The 22036-nt window shown below is 34.8% G+C and overlaps 1 protein-coding gene across 1 annotated transcript in view; it reads right to left on the bottom strand.

Moving 5' to 3' along the window:
* Trdn (triadin) overlaps positions 1-22036 on the bottom strand; it is a 340388-nt gene that overhangs the window by 107591 nt on the left and 210761 nt on the right. The window contains exons 17-22 of the mRNA XM_042055567.1: positions 18706-18735; positions 17945-17962; positions 14573-14605; positions 14431-14457; positions 11098-11124; positions 5777-5824 (exon numbers count right to left, since the gene is read on the bottom strand). Of these exons, the coding sequence (XP_041911501.1) occupies positions 5777-5824; positions 11098-11124; positions 14431-14457; positions 14573-14605; positions 17945-17962; positions 18706-18735 (183 nt within the window). The remainder of the gene's footprint in view (positions 1-5776; positions 5825-11097; positions 11125-14430; positions 14458-14572; positions 14606-17944; positions 17963-18705; positions 18736-22036) is intronic.

The raw sequence follows: 22036 nt of genomic DNA, 5'->3' as shown, positions 1-22036 counted from the left end.
CACTCACCAAAGCTCAACTAAGGGATACTACAGAATGTCAAACATGTCAGTAACAAAGACTTTTACTGAGCCCCTAATATGATACTATGCCACATGGTGATCTGCCAGTGAAATGGTAACAGATTTATTTTAGTTGACCATTCCCATGATGGAAGAGGATGTAGTTTGTCCTTACTTAAAAAGATATTTAAAGCTGTTATGGGTTTGCATTCCCTCATGTAATGCTCCAGAGAAACTCATTTTGATGGATTGACAATTTTGCAGGTAAAGAAGGAAGACTTGTTGAGGTGCTTGTTCAGGAAGGATGGAGAAAATATGAAATGGATATCTTAAACAGACATACTAGTCCCTTATAGGAGTCTTTCAGGTCTTTAGCATCACCTTGGGTCTGCTGAAGCATCCAGTTTATATGACTGAGTATCTATAGGGTTCTCAGCCTCTATAGTATGGAGATAATCAACACTGAACTAATCAATTACCATTGTGGCTGCCAGTCTAATGAATCCTGTTTTATGATATACACATTCTATTTGTTCTGACTCTCTAGAAAATCCTCCCCACTAAATTTCAGACAAGATCACTGAATATCTTGAATATCTATATGGAATAAATGACATTTTGAATTTTGTGTTTACCTTTGAATTTCTAATTTATTGCAAATTCATCAGGCCTTATTGTATGGTGAATAAACAAATTCTTAGCAAGTAGATTTTCTCCCTGTGAGGAGTCAATAGAGAGCCCTTATAAACTGGGCTGTGATAGTTCATGCCTTTAACCCCAACATTAGAGAGGCAGAGGCAGGTGGCACTCTGTGAGTTTGGGCCATCCTGGTTGATCTACAAGAGCTAGCTCCAGAACAGGCACCTAACATACACAGAGAAACCCTCTTTCGAAAAACAAAAACCAAAAAATCAAAAAACCCAAAATAAAAACAAAAGAAAGTCTTAATTTTTCTTTCTATATGATAGAGTGCCTCAAACTTTCTTTGATGTTGGGAGAAGAAATTTCATTTTCTCTACATTTGAAGATATTTATTAGAAGGAAGGAAAAAATACACTTTATTGTACAACTTCAGAGAACACAATTAATGTAAAAAATAGCTGTTTTTAAATTTATTTATTTATTATTGGAGACAGGGCATAAATGCTGTCCAGAGTGTTTGTAGAAGCTGAAGAACAACTTGCTTGAGTGGTTTCTCTCCTTCTTCCCTGTAAATTCTGGTGATCAAATCCCAGCTACTAGGCTTTGCAGCAGACAACTCATTCTACTGTGCAATCCTGATGGACTGCTGCATCCACTCCTAGACTGTAATGATGGATTTAGCTAAGCTTATGCTCAATCAGGAGTAAAACGTAGTTTGCTGTATTTTCATTATTTGCTGGATTTCATTATTATTCTTTTAAATATCCCTTAAAAACCCCAATTCCCCCATCTCTCCTTAGTTGCTAATCATAATCCATGAAGTTTATATATCTCCATTAACTGGTGAGTTGTATTATACAGTTTCAAGAGTCCCTGATATCACACTTACATACTACAACCTAGCCTTGGAATAATAAGATGCTATTTTTCTGTATTTAATGTGACCAGCCTAAAGGTTACTATCATTTTAAAGGTACCATTTAAACATGAGAATGACTGAATCAACAAAATGCATAAATATCTGCAAACAGAAAAGTAATATTAATTAGATCTTTGGGTACATACGGTAGAAAAAATAGTAATGATGTTTTCTTATCAGTTATCAGATGATATAAAGTATTTATTATTACATCCATTCTTCTATTAACTTTTATAGGTTTACTTAGCATTATGTGCAATATAGTAATATATTGTATACATAAAGTTGCCCATGTCTGAAGGTGAATTTAGGAAAAAGCATGGCAGACAGGTCATGGGAATTCTATTAATCATTTTTAATGAAGCTGGACCTCGTCTTATGAATGGCTGAAGAAAAGAGAAGTTAAATAAAGTGGTTTGTTCAGTGCTGTGGCTTTGATGATTTACTATGACTGTAGTGAGTTTTAATACAAACATCGACATTCACGGTAAGTCATTTGATCATGACAGTAGGTCAGATAGGAGACAATGAAGACTGAAATGTGTTGACAGTATGTTTATGAACATAAACAGTAAATTTTATAGACTGCAAACATTAAGATTGTTTAAATAATCAAATAGTAAAAATAAGAAAACTCAAAATTGTTTCCAGATTTCTAGTAAGGTATAGAGTGTTTAATGAAAGCAAGTGAGGGAGGAGAAATTAGCCAGTTTGACTAGAGGAGGGTTGAATCCAAAGTTGTTTAATTAAACAGTTGAAAACAGGAGCCTGAAATGAATAATAAAATCCAAAACGGAGATATACAATACTAATCTTTAGAATATTGGGCAATATTGTGATCTTAACATGGCTACATCATAAGTCATGGAAAGAATATGATGCTTCAGCTAATAGCAGAATCTCTGGGATACCAACAAGCAGTGTGTATATAGGAAAAGTATGCAAAGACTTCATAAGTAAAGTTCAAAGACTATGAAGAGAAACTGTGTAGTGTGAAGCGGCGGGCTGTGTCCCGCCACCCGGCTAGCTTTACCCAAAATAATTACACGGAAACTGTATTCTTTTAAACACTGCCTGGCCCATTATCTGTAGCCTCTTATTGGTTAATTCTTACATCTTCCTTTAACCCATATTTAGTAATCTGGGTAGCACCACGAGGTGTGGCTTACCAGGAGAGATCTTAACCTGCATCCATCTCGGAGAGGAGCAGCATGGAGACTCACTATGGAGACTGTCTGAAGCGTCTCTCCAACTCTACTTCCTTGTTCCCACAATTCTGTTCTGTCTACTCCACCTACCTAATTTTCTGTCTCTTAAAGGGCCAAGGCAGTTTTCTTTATTAATTAACCAATGAAAGAAACATAGACAGATAACTCTCCTCCATCAAAACTGAAAACTAATTCACATTAGAAACTCATCACAAGACACACATAGCACAGATAAAGTGAAAGTTTATGCTGTGGACTTGAATTATTTAAGGACTAACAGGTATCATTTCTTTAGCAAGGGACTCACCATCGGCATGAACCACAGCGACAATTGCATGCCTCTTTCAGACTTGAGACTCCTCCTGAGATATACTGATCCCCATATACATCCTGAAAAGCCACATTGCCTTGTCTCCCTGTATTGCTTAGACCAAAGATGCTCTTATAGATCCTTCTCACATTGGAAAGATATCTGTTATTAAAGACTTACTTCTGAGGTTGCTGCACAGCAAATCTTTTGATGTTTACCAAGAAAGAATACATTTTAAACTGCCATGTCTCTTCTGAATTTATCTCCCTATTAGACACCAGATGAGAGCTATAGTTTTGCTGAAAACTTTCTTCAGGTAACAAAAATAGATGACATCTTTCCCAATATCTTACCTTCTTAGGTCTAGAATTAACCCTCATCTTTTCTTTTAATTTATACTTAGTATTGTATCCATAGGTTTATGTTGAATGGAATTGAAAATAAATTGAAAATTGTGAATTTCAAAACAGATGGTATCAAATGAGGATTTAATATTATGTATCTCCAAGTAAGTATTAAAGCAAAATAATTCATGCAAGTGATAAATTCGAACATTATAGCTCACTTACAGAACTATAGTTGAATTATTTATAACTGAAAATTTTACAGAGATCAAAAAATTAACAGTGTTCACTCGATCATGTACAGTCCCAAACTCAAAATAACTGGAAAAAATAACAGCCACTAATTCAATTTTCTTATACTATTTAATTATGAGAAATTATAAGGTGTTAAATGTTGTGGATGTCATATACATGAGAGGATAATAAATGTGCTACACTTTAGAGAAAAGGAATATGTATACTAATTAATGAATGACAAAAATCAGTTTTAAAGCTGTTTAGTAATTTTTTTAATTATGTAAGACCCTCCCTGAGTTGTTTAATTTTTTTTCAAGACGAGGTTTCTCTGTTGCATTGGTGCCTGTCCTGGAATGAGCTCTTGTAGACCAGGCTGGCCTAGAACTCCCAGGGATCTGCCTGCCTCTGCCTCCTGAGTGCTGGGATTAAAGTGTGTGCCACTACTGCCTAGCTTTACATTTATTTGTAACAACTTTAAAAGCTATGTGTGATTCTGTTGATTTTTCATTATCTACCAAACCGATATGTACCACCATACTTAAAACAAAAATTGAGACAGAAAATGAATTAGCAAAGAAGTTGGCTTTAATATCTTATGTTTATTTATAAATAGATTATTTTCTGTCATTTGACTCCAAAAACTTACCCAGCAAGCTCATTGCAACAAAAATACTGGCCATGTTATAAAATCATGACATTATTAATTGTGGACTCTGATGAGTTGCATAACTGATTATACAGTTTTGATTTCATATCATTATTTACTCTGGCTTTTACATGGTTAAATTGTAAATTGTCAATGTTTGTATTTATGCCCTAATACTCAAGGTAAAATGCTTCAATCCATGTATAATCCGATACCAGTAGCTTAATATTTGCTTTTTTAAATCATCATCATATTCTTTTCCACAATCACTAATTACCCAATGATAATATTATCTTCAATCATATTATAGAAGAAAAACATCTGCTGTTTTCTGGACACAGTGTTGGTGTCATTGTTAGCTACAGATCTGAAAACACCTTGCCTTCATCTTTCTTCTTGCTTTCTAATTTATCAATAACCTGCATTTGTTGACAACATGTGAAAACCTTGTATCCATGCCCAGATTAATGCCTTTTATATTGTCTAAATCCTTAGCTTGTTCATAATACCATGATATCATTCATTCTGAAGCAACTGCACTTACATCACACAATATTAATAGGCATGTCAATTTTAGACTATGATACCATATAAAGCTATGCTAATTTAGACTTCTCTCACTTATGGTAAAATTATATCAATTAAACATAATATTATCTCTTACATAAAATGATATAAGAATGTTTATGTATATATAACAATTCATAGACATGCATCATTAGAAACAATGTATGAAATACATTCATGGGTGTGGAACATTAGTTTCTGTTTACATATAATGTTAAAAGGAACATGCAAATAGGTGTCATGTATAGTTTATTAGTTGTATAATTTTTATGTATGTTTTATTTTTATACATATAATATCATTTTAATAGAATATGTATGTAAGGGTGTATGTCTAGATTTTTGCAAGTGTAAAAGTATAAAGAAGGTTAGGCTTATTAAATATTCCTATGCGATACTTTTAAAGATATTGTTAGAATTACTGATTTCTCTACAAACTTCCCATTTTGTTTCTCAAAGATAAATGTCCTATGTCAGCATTTCATGGGATATATTTGTTAATTCCATATTATTATCACATAAAATGAACATTTTTATGTGAGTCTTTTTAGTCAAATTTTAATATATTTAATACCTGCTATTTTAAAGTAGCATGGTGTACCCAAATACCCTATGGATGACTGAAATCATATTGGGTTTAAGCAATATATCTATAATTTTATTCAGAAATGAATATGATTGCAAACATTAATTTATATCTCTAGAGGATCAGTACTAAGTGCACTAGAAAATTAAATGTAAAACTTTGTTAGTGTAGATGCTACAACACCATGCAAAGTTGGTTTCTGTGTCAGTGAAATAGCAGAATTGGTAAGCAAAGTTCCTCTCAACACACTACACAAACTAAGTTAAAAGCTTCAAGATCAATTATAGTCATATCAGTTTTTTTTTCTATTGTGTTTACCCTTTTTGGTTGAGGCAGCCACAATCTCTTCTTTGGATCGTTCAGCTTCTGCAAATTTAGTTATACAAAGAGAAGGCAATGGATATCAGAGTTTTCAGAATAATAACATATAGTCAGGCAAGAACACAGATAATCAAAACGTAAAATGCATATATTTTCTGAGAGAGAGAAAAGCAAGCTGCAGAGAAAGCTGTACTGCAAAACACTTTTATCGCTTTTTGTTTTTTGATAAATTAACCCTATGTAAACTTCCTTTAGCGAGGTATAATTCTGTGATATCAAAATTGTATTCTTATGTAAGTAATGCCAATAAAAAGTAGCTTATTCCACAAAAAGAGATGTTAGATTATGTGTAGATAGTCACGGTTTAGGTGATTTATGAATGTTAGGTAAGAACTAGTGAAGTCCATCTTTGTTCACTCCTTCATCGTCTAGGTGGTGAAGGATATGTGACCTGAATAGCTGGTGGTTTAAGTATTGTTAAGTATTAGTGCTAATATAAATACTTAACTCAATTGTTGTTGCAAGAAACAGTAACTATTTAAAAGGCAAAACTTTTGCTCTAGGGAAGTTATATGGAATTATCTGGTAAGGAAAATGAGAAGGCCAAACCAAAGATGTAAGATGAAATATAATCCTAGAACATGGTTTTCCATTTCAAAGCAAAGGCAGACAAACTTTCGACAATTTTCTGGGCTCAGGGAAAGAAAATAATGATGAGATAACAAATCTATGTAATGCTCCCCATCTCATTTTGTGAACATTTCATTATTTGAGGTTGTTCAATTATTATCATATTTTTATACTTTTGATGTTATTAACATTTGTATATTACTATCACTTGTTAGAGCATCTAATGACTAAGATCTTAATTTTAGCATTTATTATAAATTTTCAATTTAAAATTTGATTTTAAATTTATGGCTTAGACTTTTTATAGAGTTTGCAAAGTCTCCCCATGCTAGAAGAACATGCCTATATATTTTTCCAGATACATTTGTAGTTTTAATTAAGTTTTCTCATCTGTGTTGCTGGCACTCCCTCTAAGAGTCAAAGACTACCTAACACAAGCTTAAATACCAGACATGAAAAGACTCTTCTGAGTTATTAGTTGGAGTTCTCTAAGATACAGCTCTTGTCATTGGCTAATACAAGAGGTGAAATGTAAATCCCTATTTCTGAAGACACTATGCACTACAAAAACAGGATCCAGAGGCCCTTGAGCTAGAGCTGACTTGAAGGTCCCCTCTATGAAGTCTAGTTTCTATGGTAACAGAAAGTACCATGCAAAGTTCCAAATAAGATAAGTAATCAAGAGCCCCACCCACATCAATCACATCAATGATCAGCATGGCATGACATCCTTACAAGTGCAGTAGTGTCACACATACCTCGGCAGTAACCAACGGCTCTGTAATTGGACTTAATATCCACTCAACAAGAGGAATACCATGCCTGGTACTTTAAATCTAGCTAACTATTCTATGAAATCATGGTCACTGCAAGAGAATCTACAACCACTAATTTACTGAATCAGAATAAGATGATATTTCTTAATATTTTTCAGAAATAGTCCAATGTTATTAAAATAATTTATCCAATATCTTGGTATAAATGCCTCCAAACACATGTTCAATGATAAATGCATAAATTCAAAATTCCCTTAATCTTTAATTCTGCATACTGGCTGTTCTCAAATAATTCTAGAGTACATTAGTAGAGAAGTTAAGTTAGATAGAACAACCTCTGCTTGTTGGCTGAATGTAGTGATGAGCTGTGGGCAGGCCTGCTTTTCATCCCACCCGGCTCCCGCATAGCTAGCTTATGCCCCAAAATAACAACACACAAACTGTATTCTTTTAAACACTGCCTGGCCCATTAGTTCTAGCTTCTTATTGTCTAATTCTCACATCTTGCTTTAACCTGTTTCTAATAATCTGTGTAGCACCACAAAGTGGTGTCTTACCAGGAAAGATTCAGCACGTCTGACCTGGTGGCTGGCTTCATGGTGACTGTCCCAGAGAGGAGAGGCGGGGCAATTGTCTGAGCCATCTACCTCAATACCTTCTTCCTGTTCTGTCTACTTCACCCACCTAAGGGCTGGCCTATTAAATGGGCCAAGGCAGTTTTCTTTATTAATGAATGAAATCAACACAAACAGAAGACTCCCACATCAGCTGAACATACAAAAATATGTTCAGTGGTAAAATCAGAGGGCGAAAATGATTCATTGTTGATATTTCAAATAAATTTATATAAACAAATTCAATCTGTCTTGTCTAAGGTAAATATTTTGTTCATAGCACAATTGACCAGAGGATAGTTTTGGATAATATGAACTAGGTGTTCTAAGCCCTTGAATTACTCAATATGAAAAGAATAAACTAAAGCAATGTTTATAAAGACCTTCAAAGCATTGGTGCTTGGTGTGACCATTCACAGTAAAACAGGGATGATGTCCAAATGTATTTTAGTAAGTAGTGGCAACATAATGTCCTTTTGAAATTTACCATGAATGGTATTGCATATATTACATAATCAATTCTCTAAAATCCAACCTGTTAACAATCATTGTCAATGTCAGCACTATTGTATCCAATGTTCAATGTAGTATATACATTCAAGTGTTTGGAGGAAGAAATGGGTGTTTGGAGGCATTTTTGGCTTGCATCCAGATGTACAAAATAATCTATATTAACTTTCAGAAATTCGAAATATAGGTCTGTGGTGGTGGGGGTCCTTTTGTCTGTGTGTTGCTTTTATTTGGTTAATGAATAAGGAAACTGCCTTGGCCTGTTGATAGGGCAGAACTTAGGTAGGTGGGGATGACAGAACTGAATGCTGGGAGGAAGAAGGGTAGGGTCAGAGAGAGATGCCATGAAGCTGCTACCATCAGAGATAGACATGCTGAAACTTTGCTGGTAGGCCTCATGGTGATATACAGATTAATAGAAATAGGTTAAATTAAGATATAAGAGTTATCCAACAAGAAGCTAGAGCTAATGGGCAAAGCAGTGTTTTAATTAATACAGTTTCTGTGGGGTTATTTTGGTTCTGGATGGCCAGGACAAACAAGCAGCCTTCTCATTACAACAAGCCTGCCATTTCTGTATTTCCCAAGACAGCTGTCTTCATCACCTTCACCTCACAGCATTGCAGGGCCATTAAGATCCCCTTGATAGCATGGTGTCATTGAAACTTGGACAGTTTCTATTTTTTGTAATAATCTTAGGACCCATGAAAACCTTTGCTTCAAACTGATAAGTGTGTCTCCTACAGTGATGTTACTTAATGTTCAGGAGCTGGGCAGATGGGTTCTCCCTATTAACTCAATCTAATTTGTAGCTATGAATCCAGTGTTAATGATAATTAATTTTCCATGAACTTTTATTCTGTCAATCTCACCTTTGGTTTTAAATTCGGTTTCACGATAAGGAATCACATACTTATCTGCTTTATGTTCATTTATCTATATATTTAATTGTCTTACATACTATTATGGATTTAAAATATCACACCAGATACTCTTTTAATACCTTCAAACTTCACAACACATTATTATCAAGTTAAAGACTTTTAAAAAATATTTATAATATTTGTAACTTTCCCCTTAGCATTAACCTTATAGTGAATCATTCTCTACAGTAACTGAGTAAAATCTGTTATTTTGTGATTTCAAAACCAAAAAAGGCCAACTTCAAGGTAAATGTCTAATTATAATTATAATAGATAATTTTAAGAAACAAGGGCTTATGAATTATTTTAAATTAATTTTAAAGTAAAGACTAATATTCAGTTCAATCTCATATGTCTTAATATCATAAATGGTTGGGTACTAACTCTTTTTAAATTTCATATTGGGTTTAAATCACTTGGCAAGCCAGTTTACTAGTTTTCTGCAAAAGATGCTTAGCTCTGTAGAATGTGATTGGACAGTGTGGCACAGATGGACATAATTCTAGATTTTATTCTTGTGGATGAATATTTTTATCTGTATGTTACATTTCCTCATGAGAAATGTTAATTGTCTGAGTAATTTTCAATCTAAAGTTTTCTATGAGCAATGCAAAATTATCAGTTTCACTTTATACATTTTCTTGATTATGCATTTCCATGGTTTAGCATACTAAACAATCTATAATACAAAGTTTCTGTTAGCCTTACATTCAACTTTAAACTTACTGTTTTACTTGAAAATATAAACAGAATTATAGGTCATAATAAAGTACTTTTTAAATTTTTAAGATTGCATATGTGTGTGTTCGTGATTTTGAATGCCCATTGCTATTATGAGAGGACACTGGAAGCTCTGGAACTGGAGTTATAGATAATTGTGAGCCAATATGGGTGTTGGGAACTGATCTCAAGAACTCAAATTTTCTGTAAGTGCACCAAGTGTTTTCAACTGTTGAATCATTTCTCTAACCCTAAGCTACTCTTTTTTAATATCTCTAACTTTTTAATGTCTTTGCGAACAACTGAAATTGCAATGTTATATTTTTAAATGACATCAAACTACCAAATATTTCAATTATTCTGTGATATATCTGTCAATGATATGCTGTTTTAAAAATAAAATGTAGGGCTTCTTTATATGTCAGTACCAGGATAAATGTTTATTCACCTTCAACTTAAAATAAAAATATAAAAGCATTCTATAGTGTATGCAGCATATATTCTATTATTAATCTTATAGATAAAGCATAAGGAAGTTAGTATTTTTCCTAAAAGCAAATGCCTCATATTGCACTTAATATCAATTAATAACAGTACTGAAATAACTATTTCATGAAACTAAAATATAATAAGCAACAAATGAGCATTTCTCCTTAAGAATGTTTTAAGATCTGCCGCTGATGCATATGTCATAAGTTTCCAGAATAATTTCTGAATATGAGGATATAAACATTAAGAAAAATGAAACTCTACAAAAGAAATCTTAATAAAATTTTAGGAAGGCTACATTCCATTGAAATGTCAACTATGGTAGACAAACTGCATTGCTAAGAAGCTTGATCAAGTAATTAATAGTTAGGATCTTTAAATAGTTAGGAAATGTGTAAGAAAATGGAACTGTTGTTATCTCTATTGGATGCAAAAACAGATGTGAAAAAATACAGAATTATGGCCTAAATGACTGAAAACTCACAAACTGATGCTCTGACAAATTTTCATTAGAACAAACACAAAGAAAGCCAGATGAGTTATCGTGCACATTATTTCACCATAACAATTAATCATATAGAACACAGAGAAGTGGGACTCAAAAATCAGTGTTAACAAGGTCTCCAAAAGAAAATGCAGGTGAGTAATTCACATACTTGCTTTCCCAGGTTTTTCACTTGGAGCTGCAATGAGAAGAAAAAAAATTCAGTCTTCATTAACTAGTAGCCTTTTATTTATTTAAAATAACTTCGAGGTATAGTTGTTTGGGAGATGGCAAGTATAACACTGAAAAAATAGATCTAAGGAGAAATGCAGCTTTGTAATTTTCTTTGTGGTCCTCTAAAATGAATTTCAAAGTCCAAAGATTTGGGAGGCTCTAGAAGGTGAATTCACACATCCTTCAGTATTTGCTCATGCTGTATTTACTCTACTTTCAAAAACTATCAAACAGCCTGATTGCTTCCATGTTTAGACAAATATATTTTCTCAAGTCTATAAGATTGCCCCAAAGGACATAAATTATTTTTTATAAATTATCCAGTAATTCTACTTTCTTTTAAAATTTATTTTATTTATTTTACATCCTGGCCAGTTTCCCCTTCCTCCTCTCCTTCCATCTCCCCTCCTCTGAGCCCTCTCCCTCAATCCACTCCTCTTTCTGTTCAGAAAGTATCGTGGGTATCAACAAAGCATGACATACAAAGTTGCAGTAAGGCTAAGTACCACCCCTTGTATTAAGGCTGGGCAAGGCAAACCACTATGAGGAATAGGTTTCCAAGAGCCAGCCAAAGCATTAGGGACAACCCCTGCTACCGTTGTTAGAAGTTCCTCAAGTAGAACAAGCTACACTTCTGTCACATATATGTACAGGGCTAGGTTGTTCCCATGCAAGCTCCCTGGTTGTTGGTTCAGACTGTGAGTTCCTATGAGCCCAGGTTAGTTGTTTCTGTGGGTTTTGTTGTGATATCCTTGACACTTCTGGCTCCCTCACTTCAGCAGGATTCCTTGAGCTCCACCTAATGTTTGTCTGGGGATCTCTCCATCTGTTTCCATCAGTTACTGAATGAAAGCTCTCTGATGATGCTTGGGATAGTCACCAATCTGATCAAAGGAGAGGGTCAGTTCAGGTATTGTTAGGAGTTTTAGCTAGAGTAATCCTTGTAAATTCATGGGAGTTTCCCACTTTCTTAAAAAATGTTTGATTAGCCAGGCATGGTGTTGTACACCTTTAGTCCCAGGACTGGGGAGGCAAAGGGAGGAGCATCTCTGTGAGTCTGAGGCCAGCCTTGTCCACATAGTGAGTTTTAGGACAGAAAGAATTACATAGAAAGACCTTGTCTCTAAAATTAAAGCAAAACCAAATGAAAATGATTGAGTGTTAATAAGTTGGTGCACTGCACCCGCACAATGAGATGTGCATACAGTGACTACAAACAGAGTATTGTAGTTAGTGATAATATATGAGAATAATACTGATCCGTAAAAATTGCTCATATCAATACTTGTGTATAATTCTGCATGTTTTCCTTAATTCATGCTCTATCTTTGCCTTCCATATATATGTATAAATAGAAGCATGTGTTCATTATTACTGCGGAAATGCACTCCTGAATAAATAGGCTCCACTCTATAATGCAGACATTTTTCTGAGTGGTAACAGTTTGACTGTTATTGTGAAATAATGAAACATGCTATTATTTCATCTCTTAAATTACGTGTCTGAAAATTATTCAGTTTTTATACTTCATAGCCAATTATGACTATATTTCATGTTCATCTCTTCAACTAATAAACTGTTATCAAGTACCCATTGTGTATCTGGAACTATAAAAGTCATTTTTGAGAATAAAACACTAAATCCCATCTGTATCCTCTGTCTTCTGATGTTTTAAAGCCCAGAAAAGAAAAGGAAACTAAACCAGCATATTAAAATCTATGATAACCATAAGAAAAAAACTGCTATTGAAGTTGAAAAGATGTCCAAACAGACTTTTTTCATCTCAGGAGGTATTACAAAGTTGGCCAAAGAATAAGAAACGTAGGTTTGAACACTTATAGCAAGGGGTTACAGATATGCTAGGCTTTATCTGTATTCTCTTTGCTAGTGACATAATGTTAAATGAATGTTGTTTCATTTTAAATACACTGAAATGTGACAGGAGCAGCAGAGAGAATTATTGAGAAAATGTTCGCCCGCATACATGCACACCCTCTGCACATACACACATCTTCACAGCCACACTCTCCAAAAGTCATCGCCTGCACAAATGTGTACACCCACATATTGTACACACACATCTTCACATGTCCTGTACACGTGTGCACACACACATACACACACATAATAGAGAGAGAAAGAGAGAGACTGTATACAAAAGCCTCAGTTATGTTATTTGAATGGTAAAATAAAGTAAATAAATTTAAATAGTAAAATAAAAAATCCCAAGAAAAAGCTATAGGTAGTGTTTAAGGCAAGATCAACTGAAAGTATTTCAGAAATTGTCAGCTGGAATAATTTATTTGAACTGATTAAATTTTAGAAAACCTTAAGAAAATGATTTTGTGTCCACATTATCTGTACTTTTAATTTCAGTTGTTTTATTTGTCTGGTTGATTGGTTTTAATTTTAATTTTCTAATCTTAGGATGTTGCTATATTGAGAGAAACACCCCAGAGCAGTCTAAAACTGTTGTTAAGCAACACTATGAATAGGGAGAGAACATTTTCCAGAGTTGAAAATCTTGTGTTTCGAAAGTAAAACAATGTGAGGAGAACATTCACAGAAATGTTTATTCTTGCCTTCTCTTGCCTGCTTTAATCATAAGTGTATCTATAAACCATTGTTGGTGATTGTCGTTGCTGATCATCAGCTTCCTGGAGTCTAGACCCACTGAGGAGACAATCCTCTGGGCATGTGAGTGAAGGGTTATCTAAACCAGATGAGTTGAAGAGGGAAACCCACGGTAATCATGGGCACCCATGAGCTGTGGTCCTGTGCTAGACCCAGTGGTCATTATTCTCTCCATGCAGACTGTGAATATGATGTAACTTAGTGCATTGAGCTTTCCTATGTCCTGATGGACTATGCCCTTGGACTCTGAGATAAATAAACCCTTCCCCACATGTTGCTTTTGCTGGGTTCTTTTTCCAGCAATGGTGTTTCTCAAAGAATGCCCAAATGGATAAAAGGTCATCTTACTAAGATGCAGATTCTGACTTACTCAGTCTGAGGTGAGACTAGATATTCATGCTACCAGTGTGTCAGAGGACCTGATACTGCTAGTTCATAGACACATGTTTAGCAAAAAGGGAACAACAAAGTATTCAATTTCCCTTCTCTCAAACTGTATTGATATTGATTCTGTCAAGAGCTTAAAAAACAGACAAAGAGACATTCAGATTTCCTGCCTTCCCCTGGCATTGCCTTTATAACCCTGTATCCGGCTTGACTTGGGTAAAATTGATTGAACTACTCCAATCTCACTCACCTTGAGGTTCCATTTTTGTTGACTTTGCTGTGTAAAACAAGAAAAGAAGGGAAAAATCAATAATCTGTGATAATTCATTAAAATTCAGTTTTCAAGAACAAAATAATAATTTTAAAAAGCAGAAAAACATTAAAATAATTACCTGGTTCTGCGGGTTTTTCTTTCTTTTCCTGTTCTAAAACATATTACCATTGTTAGTATTATTATACTTTTATATTTTCTAAATAAGATTTGTAATGTAAACAAAGATACATTGCTAATGTTAGACCACAGAAACTCATGAATGTCACAAAATGATTAATATCTCACCCTCAGTATAGCTCTTTATCCTTTGTTCATTGAGCATGTTCCCCTAGCACTGCAATGAAATATTCTAAAAACTAAGGAATTTTATTCTGAAGTATTATAAGAAAAATAATATAGATTTTTTTAAGGATGCAACACATTAAGCTTGCTCTTATTTTATATTAACATGAATTAATGTTTAGATACAAAGTAAGCACCAAGTATAATTATCATAGTTGATTTAAAATAAATTATAGAAAGTTGAAACTGGGTACATTTTGTATGGACTTCTTCTGGCAAGTATTTTCTTAGCTATGTATTTAGTGACAATAAGAACTTGATGAGAAAATTTAAACACTAAGATAAAGGAAGAAGGCCAGTGGAAACAAACACATTTGCCTGGCTGCCCAAAACCTGTTACACTAGAATCCTCTTTAGGTGGCACTTCCTTCAGATACCCCCCACTTATCACATTAGGTGACGAAAAGGCATGATTCAAGCCTCAAGGTGACACTGACCTATTAATAAGGACTATTTTTTCTGTTGCTTTTATTCCTATTCTAATTTGAAGATCCTCGAGTGATGATAACAAATAGGCACAGTAAAGCAAAGCAAGACAGAGATTTCACGACATTTTACCTAGTGAATACACTCTGAAGATAGGGAGATGCTTGCGTTGAAAGAATTCTACAAACCGAATTCTAGGATGAAAGAGTGCCAAATGATTTTCTCTGACCAATGCATCAAACTCACCCTGAACAATTTTATTCTCCAAGCCTGTATTGATGTATGTGGTTTAGGCAACTTATTGTGCTCTGACACAGTAGCTGGCAGTAAAGTAAATAAAACAAGTGGTTTGTCCAAGTGCTGAGAGCACAAACAAAATTGAGTGGCTTAGCTAAAACTAAACATACTAAACATATCCCTAAAAGTCCAAATGACAGTTAACTGGGCATGAGGTTAATTTTTATTTTCTTTAAAGATATGTTAATTTTTATTTTGTATTTAACTGCTTTGCTAATGTGTGTGTGTGTATATATATATATATATATATATATATATTTATATATATATATACATACTGCGTGTGTCATATATGAAAAGGGGCCTTGGAACTCCTGGAACCAGAGGTTCAGATAGTTGAAAGCCATCATGTGGGTGATGGGAACCAAACCTTGGTCCTCTGAAAAAGCATTAAGTGTTCTTAATCAATAAGGCAACTTTCCAGGTTTTGGGTTTATGCTTTAACTAACAGTTGAGTAATTAACGGAAACATTTAAAGATGTTTATTTTAATAAAGTGATGACAATAAAGAGTTACTGAAAGTGAATTTCAGCTTCTGTCAAACTCAAACACTGGCTGTGTATGATATCCAAAGACAAAATAAAAAGCTCTCCTCTCTTTATATGTATAAAATCCTATTACACATATATATAATGTAATATAATCACATTATATTACATACATATAATATATAATTATAATATATAATGTAATATAATTACACATATATAATGTATATAATTACATATATATAATGTAATAGGATTTTATATAATGTCAATATATAGTGTTTTATAAAATGTCAATATACTTCTTGTCCTACTTTCATCATCATAGGTTAATTTTAGCCTGTAAGTAGAAAAATCTCTTAAGTTATGATTAATTTGAAACTATATATGAGATTATAAGTGAAGGCATGTTTATTTATTAAATACATCAGTGCTCTGAAGATTGCCAAGGACATTCAGTATGTCTGGAAAAACTTTAAATCCCATAAACTGCAACAAACTAAAGGCTTTAAAGATATATATATATATATATATATATATATATATATATGCATTTTTAAAAGTGCAAACAATTGTTAATGACTTAAGAATTGGATCTCTAACAACTTTATTCCAATGAGTTTATAGTTCTTGTATGATGATGAATATTAACATGCCAAAATATTTGTAAATAACAAGAAGAAAGGTAATAGAAAAGATGGAAAATGACAGCTACTGGGTGTTTTCTAAGAACAAAGCATTGACTAGATCGCAATACTAAATATACTATATATGTGTGTGTACACATATATAATTTTTATTGTTATACTCTTTATTGAATCAATCAACAGGCATGCCAGGCTTCGTAGACTCTGCATGGGATGCCTTACTCTCTCTGAGGAATTAGTGGAGGTGGGGCGTGGTTAGGGAAGAGCAGGAGGAAGGGAAGGATGGAGGGGGAACTGTGGTTGGTACAAAAATGAGCCATATTTTCAAATCTCTCACTGCCTCCATGTTCATGCAGGTGCAATGACTTATGGTATGTTTTCTGAATCCTTGGATCAGATCTCATAGCAGATATATATACTCATTTATCCATGCCTGAAGGACCAAATACATTTCTCTACAGATAAATTGCTCCTTCTGGCAGGTTTGTAGCATAATTTCATGTTTCTTTCCACAGGACATGTCAGAGCAGTTTTTATGACAGAGTGTTTCAGTGTCCTAACTTTGGGTACAAACAAAACATGCATGATTTTTTTAAGTTGATGTATATTTTAAAGCAGAATTTTAAATGGCAATGGAATCCTATCTCTATATTGCAGAAGAGTGTAACTTTAATGGCTGAGTTTATTGTCCCTTGGTTTATATTTGTTAAATATATTTTAGTTTTGCAAAACACAAACCTGGAGGCATATAGCTTTACTGAACTGTTGGCAAGCAATTTCAATAGTGTGTTGAATAATTGTGGAAGATCCTTAAGAAATGGATTTTAGTGCAATGGTCTTACAATGCTTAATGGTAGGCGGAATGTGAACATGCCAAGGTATTTATAGATTACAAAAAGATAATATGGAAGAGTCTTGAAACCAGCACTCACTGAGTGTTTTCTAAGAACGAAGGCAGGAATAGATTACATTAAACTTATACAAGCATTATATTATGGGCATCAATGGAATGCGGTTATGGTAGGAAATTAAAGGTTTTAACTAACTACCCACATGAGTGAGAATTATTGTTATAGCTTCTACGCTACTATAACCTCCTTTTTACATATACTCCAGTATGCCCAAAACCAATAAATAATATAAAGCCACTAAAATAAACAAATAAAAATAAAAATAGAGTCCACATGCACTAAACACAGAAATTTGAAACATAAATATATCAGCACCAGCAGGGTGATTATATATAGCAGAGGCAACATATTTATACAGACTTTGCATGCATTTCCTTACTTTTCCCCTTGGATTGTTCTGTAGAAAGAAAAGGAAGCAGGGAACAATTGCTCTTAAAAGATTTTGTGATACATTTATCACAAAACAATGGCTAGAGTACTCTCCCCAACCCACCTCCCCATTATTTTTCCTTTTGAATTTCACAGGGAATCTTGCTTTGAGGTATCACTAATTATCCTAGGTAGATCTATAAGTTGATTGACAGAAACAGAAGAGGTCTTGAATTATTCTGCTTAATGGCCTGAATGTTTTATACCCAGTAGTCTTAATACATATAAGTAAACACCTTACACATACATTATTAAGGAGGACAGATGATGCATACTTCAATTCCAAACAGATGATACTATATAGAAATGATATTGAACTTATTAAATTTGTATATTTGGTATGTAACATTGTTTAGTGTCATCAAATAATCATATCTTTGAAACAGTTTGTGATAGGCAAATATGAACAATTATTGGTGTTTTGTGTTTACTAGAGCTTGAGCATGGAGTCTTATGCACGATAAACAAGTGTGCTGTCTCTGAGTTACAGCTCCAGGTCTCTTATTTTTGTTGTCATTGTTAAATACTTCTAGTGGCAATACTGTCAAAGAGCTCTCTATCTTACTTGCTCCCTTGCTGTGTTCTCTTTCCTCTCCCTTTTTCTCTTTCACATACAAGATTTTCTTCCAATGCTGTTTATGGGCTCATCAAGTACCAACACCCCTGCCCACCCACGCCCAAAACAGAAAGCATTTCAAGTATTTCTTATACCTTCTGGAGTTTTTTTCATTTTCTTGGAATCTGAAAATACAAAGATAAATTATTGATAATGTAGATATGATTAAATTAACAACTGAATGGTTAACAATAAAATTTCCATAACCTCAGAATTATTTTTAAATTAGTCAATAGGATGACTACCTTTAAAATTGTTTAAGAATGAATTGTCCTGCTTTCCAAAGGGTGAACATTATAAGCCAAGAGGTTCTTTCTGAAGCATAAAGCATATACAGGTGTATAAACCAAAATATTTACATCTAATATACATTGATACTTAAGTTGTGCCTAGAGTAGTTATTTGATGTGGAACCACATTCTGCTCCTTCAGCCAATAGCCTTTAAGATACCAGCCCACTTGGATGTGGTCTCTTATAATGTAAAAGCAGTGGTAAACCTGTGCCAGCTTCTGGTTCCTGCTGCTTGGACTCGGTTCCTGTTTGTGCAGAGGACTGTTGTCTAGGACAGTGGTCTGTAAGTTTTCCACTTAAATAAATCACCCTTTCATTAATTATTTATAAATTTAATTGGTGTGGACATTTTTGGGAATTATGTCATCATCTGATGCCCAATGTGGGGCTCGAACCCACAACTATGAGATTAAGAGTCTCATGCTTCTCATTTGGGCCTTGGGAGCTCAGTCCTGCACTCCAGTGTGGGTCTCTGTCTCTATCTCCATCCATCACCAGATGAAGCTTCTATGGTGATATGCAAGATATTCATAAGTATGGCTATTGGAAAGGGCCATTTCAGGCTCCCTCTCCTCAGCTGCCCAAGGACCTAGCTGGGGACATCTCCATGGATACCTGCAAACCCTTCTAGAGTCAAGTCTCTTGCCAACCCTAAAATGGCTCTCTTAATTAAGATATCTTCTTCCCTGCTCCCCTATCCACCCTTCCTCCATCCCAACCATCCCATTTCCCCAGGGTCTCCCCATCCTCCCCTCCTCACTTTTCTATCCCCATCTCCCCATCTCCCCTTACTCCCACCCCACCCCCACCCCAAGATCCCAATTTTTGCCTAGCAATCTAGTCTACTTCCGATATCCAGGAGGATAACTGTATGTTTTTCTTTGGGTTCACTTTCTTATTTAGCTTCTCTAGGATCTGGAATTATAGGCTCACTGACCTTTATTTATGTCTAGAATTCACTTATGAGTGGGTACATACCAAATTCATCTTTTTGGGTCTGGGTTACCTCACTCAGAATAGTGTTTTTGAGGGAGAACATGAGAAAGGAAGTCAGGACTAAGAGGAGTGTGCCCACTCACTGAGACAGTAGGGCTGATCTAATGGGAGCTCACCAAGTCTAGCTCTACTGGGACTGAAAAAGAATGGGATCAAACTGGATTCTCTGAACATGGCGGACAATGAGGGCTGACTGAGAAGCCAAGGACAATGGCACTGGGTTTTGATTCTACTGCATGTACTGGCTTTGAGGGAGCCTAGTCTGTTTAGATGCGCACCTTCCTGGACCTGGATGGAGGGGGCAAGACCTTGGACTTCCCACAAGACAGGGAACATTGACTGCTCTTTGGACTGAAGAGGGAGGAGGAGAAGAGTGGGGGAAGTGGGAGGGAAATGGGAGATGGGGAGGAGGCAAAAATTTTTAATAAAAAAAATTTAAAAAGAAATAAAATAGTAAAAGAAAAAAGAGTCTCATGCTTTACCGACTGAGCATGTTGATACAAATTCAAATTATATTTGTTACTTTTGTTTACATTATTTGTGCACCTATGCAAATTAATTTTGGCATTACTCCTAACTCTGATCAAGATACTTATATATTATTTACATTTTGAGATTATTGTCCTTATTTGTTGCACATTTGTTTACAAATTATTTAATATTCTGACATAAAGTTTTAGTCTTTAAGTTTTACAGGTATTAATTATTATAGGTCAATAGTTGTTCATGTTTGTTGTACATACAGTCAGATCAATTAGGTTCCTTAGCTACACAAAGGTTGCAGTCTGTCTAGATAGGTAATCTTCAACCACTTCAAGAATCTTTGGAACAAGGCATTTAAATAACTAAGGGTTCTATTGACATGAGTCATGATTGTTTCTGACAGCACCAATCTATTCCCAAGAGACTATTGAGCACCGAAGACACTCCACTTGGTGCTTATTTTCTTCTTAGCAAAACTGGCCTTTGGACAAGGAATTGACAATGCCTCAACCACTGACAAGTTACATGATATCTGGAAATGGGTAAACAGGACTGTCAAATCTTGTCAAGACAGGGTAAGATGGTTTTTAAAAAGTCCCTGCCTCTGAAAATGGTCTCTCAGTTATGCTAGGCCTTAGCAAATGTTGGTTGCTTCAATGTTGCAAAATGAGACTTTGGGTGATTGCTCAGGTGGTTAATTGTCTCAGTCATATATTGCTCTCTTTGGAAGCTACTTGATTGTACTTCCTGCCTGCACAAGTAATATCATCTCCCTTCTCAGGCCTTCGATGGGGTTGAAGATTAGATAGTCATAGATACAGCCCTTTTAGTCAATAGACTCAATCAATTAAAACAAAGGAAAAATGAATACAAGCAGCACATAGGACAAGAGGATAAGAAACACATAGTAGTAGAGCAATGTGAGCATACTTCTGTGGCAGATTATAGTTCAGTATTTTCTTTTTATGTCAGGGTTTCTCTGTATCTTTTGAGCCTGTCCTAGAATTAGCGCTTGTAGACTAAGCTGGACTTGAACTCACAGAGTTCTGCCTGCCTCTGCCTCTCACATGATGGGATTAAAGGCATGCACCACCACTGCCCAGCAAGTTCAGTATTCTTAAGTGAGAGGATCAAACTTCTCACAGAAAGGAAGTATCACTGGAGCCTTAAAACAATTATGTGTTCGTAGGAGGAAATGGAACTGTAAGCTCTGCTCAGATAGCAACAATACCAGGGTCATGACAGTATTTTATATGCAATATTGAGAGCAGCTTTGACTCATAAAGGAAGAGCAGGAGTTAGCGTGTAGGGTGACACCATAGTACCCTAGTAGCCTTGTACACAGCCACTAGCTATGCAAGGTAAAGTGCCACCTCCACTGACTTGAATCTTAATAGGATCCCTAGTAGTCCTATTAAAACCTAGACTTATGGAAGGCTTATGGCGAGCTGATGGGACCAATCCTCCCAAGGCCCCTTCATCTCTCCCATGTGACTGTGAAGACATTTTCTCACCTTTACCTCAGTCTTCTAGCCATGGATCCAAGGAAGAGAACATTAGTTCACAAAATTATATTGTCATAGAGGGGTGGAATTGGCTTCTGTGGAAGTGATTCTAACATGTTTTCTGACATCACTATCTCATCTCGTTTTCAT

The sequence above is a fragment of the Arvicola amphibius genome, chromosome 8 (genome assembly GCF_903992535.2).
Source record: "Arvicola amphibius chromosome 8, mArvAmp1.2, whole genome shotgun sequence".
NCBI lineage: Eukaryota > Metazoa > Chordata > Mammalia > Rodentia > Cricetidae > Arvicola > Arvicola amphibius.
Note: the sequence above shows the minus strand (reverse complement) of the source record. Positions and strands in the feature narration are given on the sequence as shown.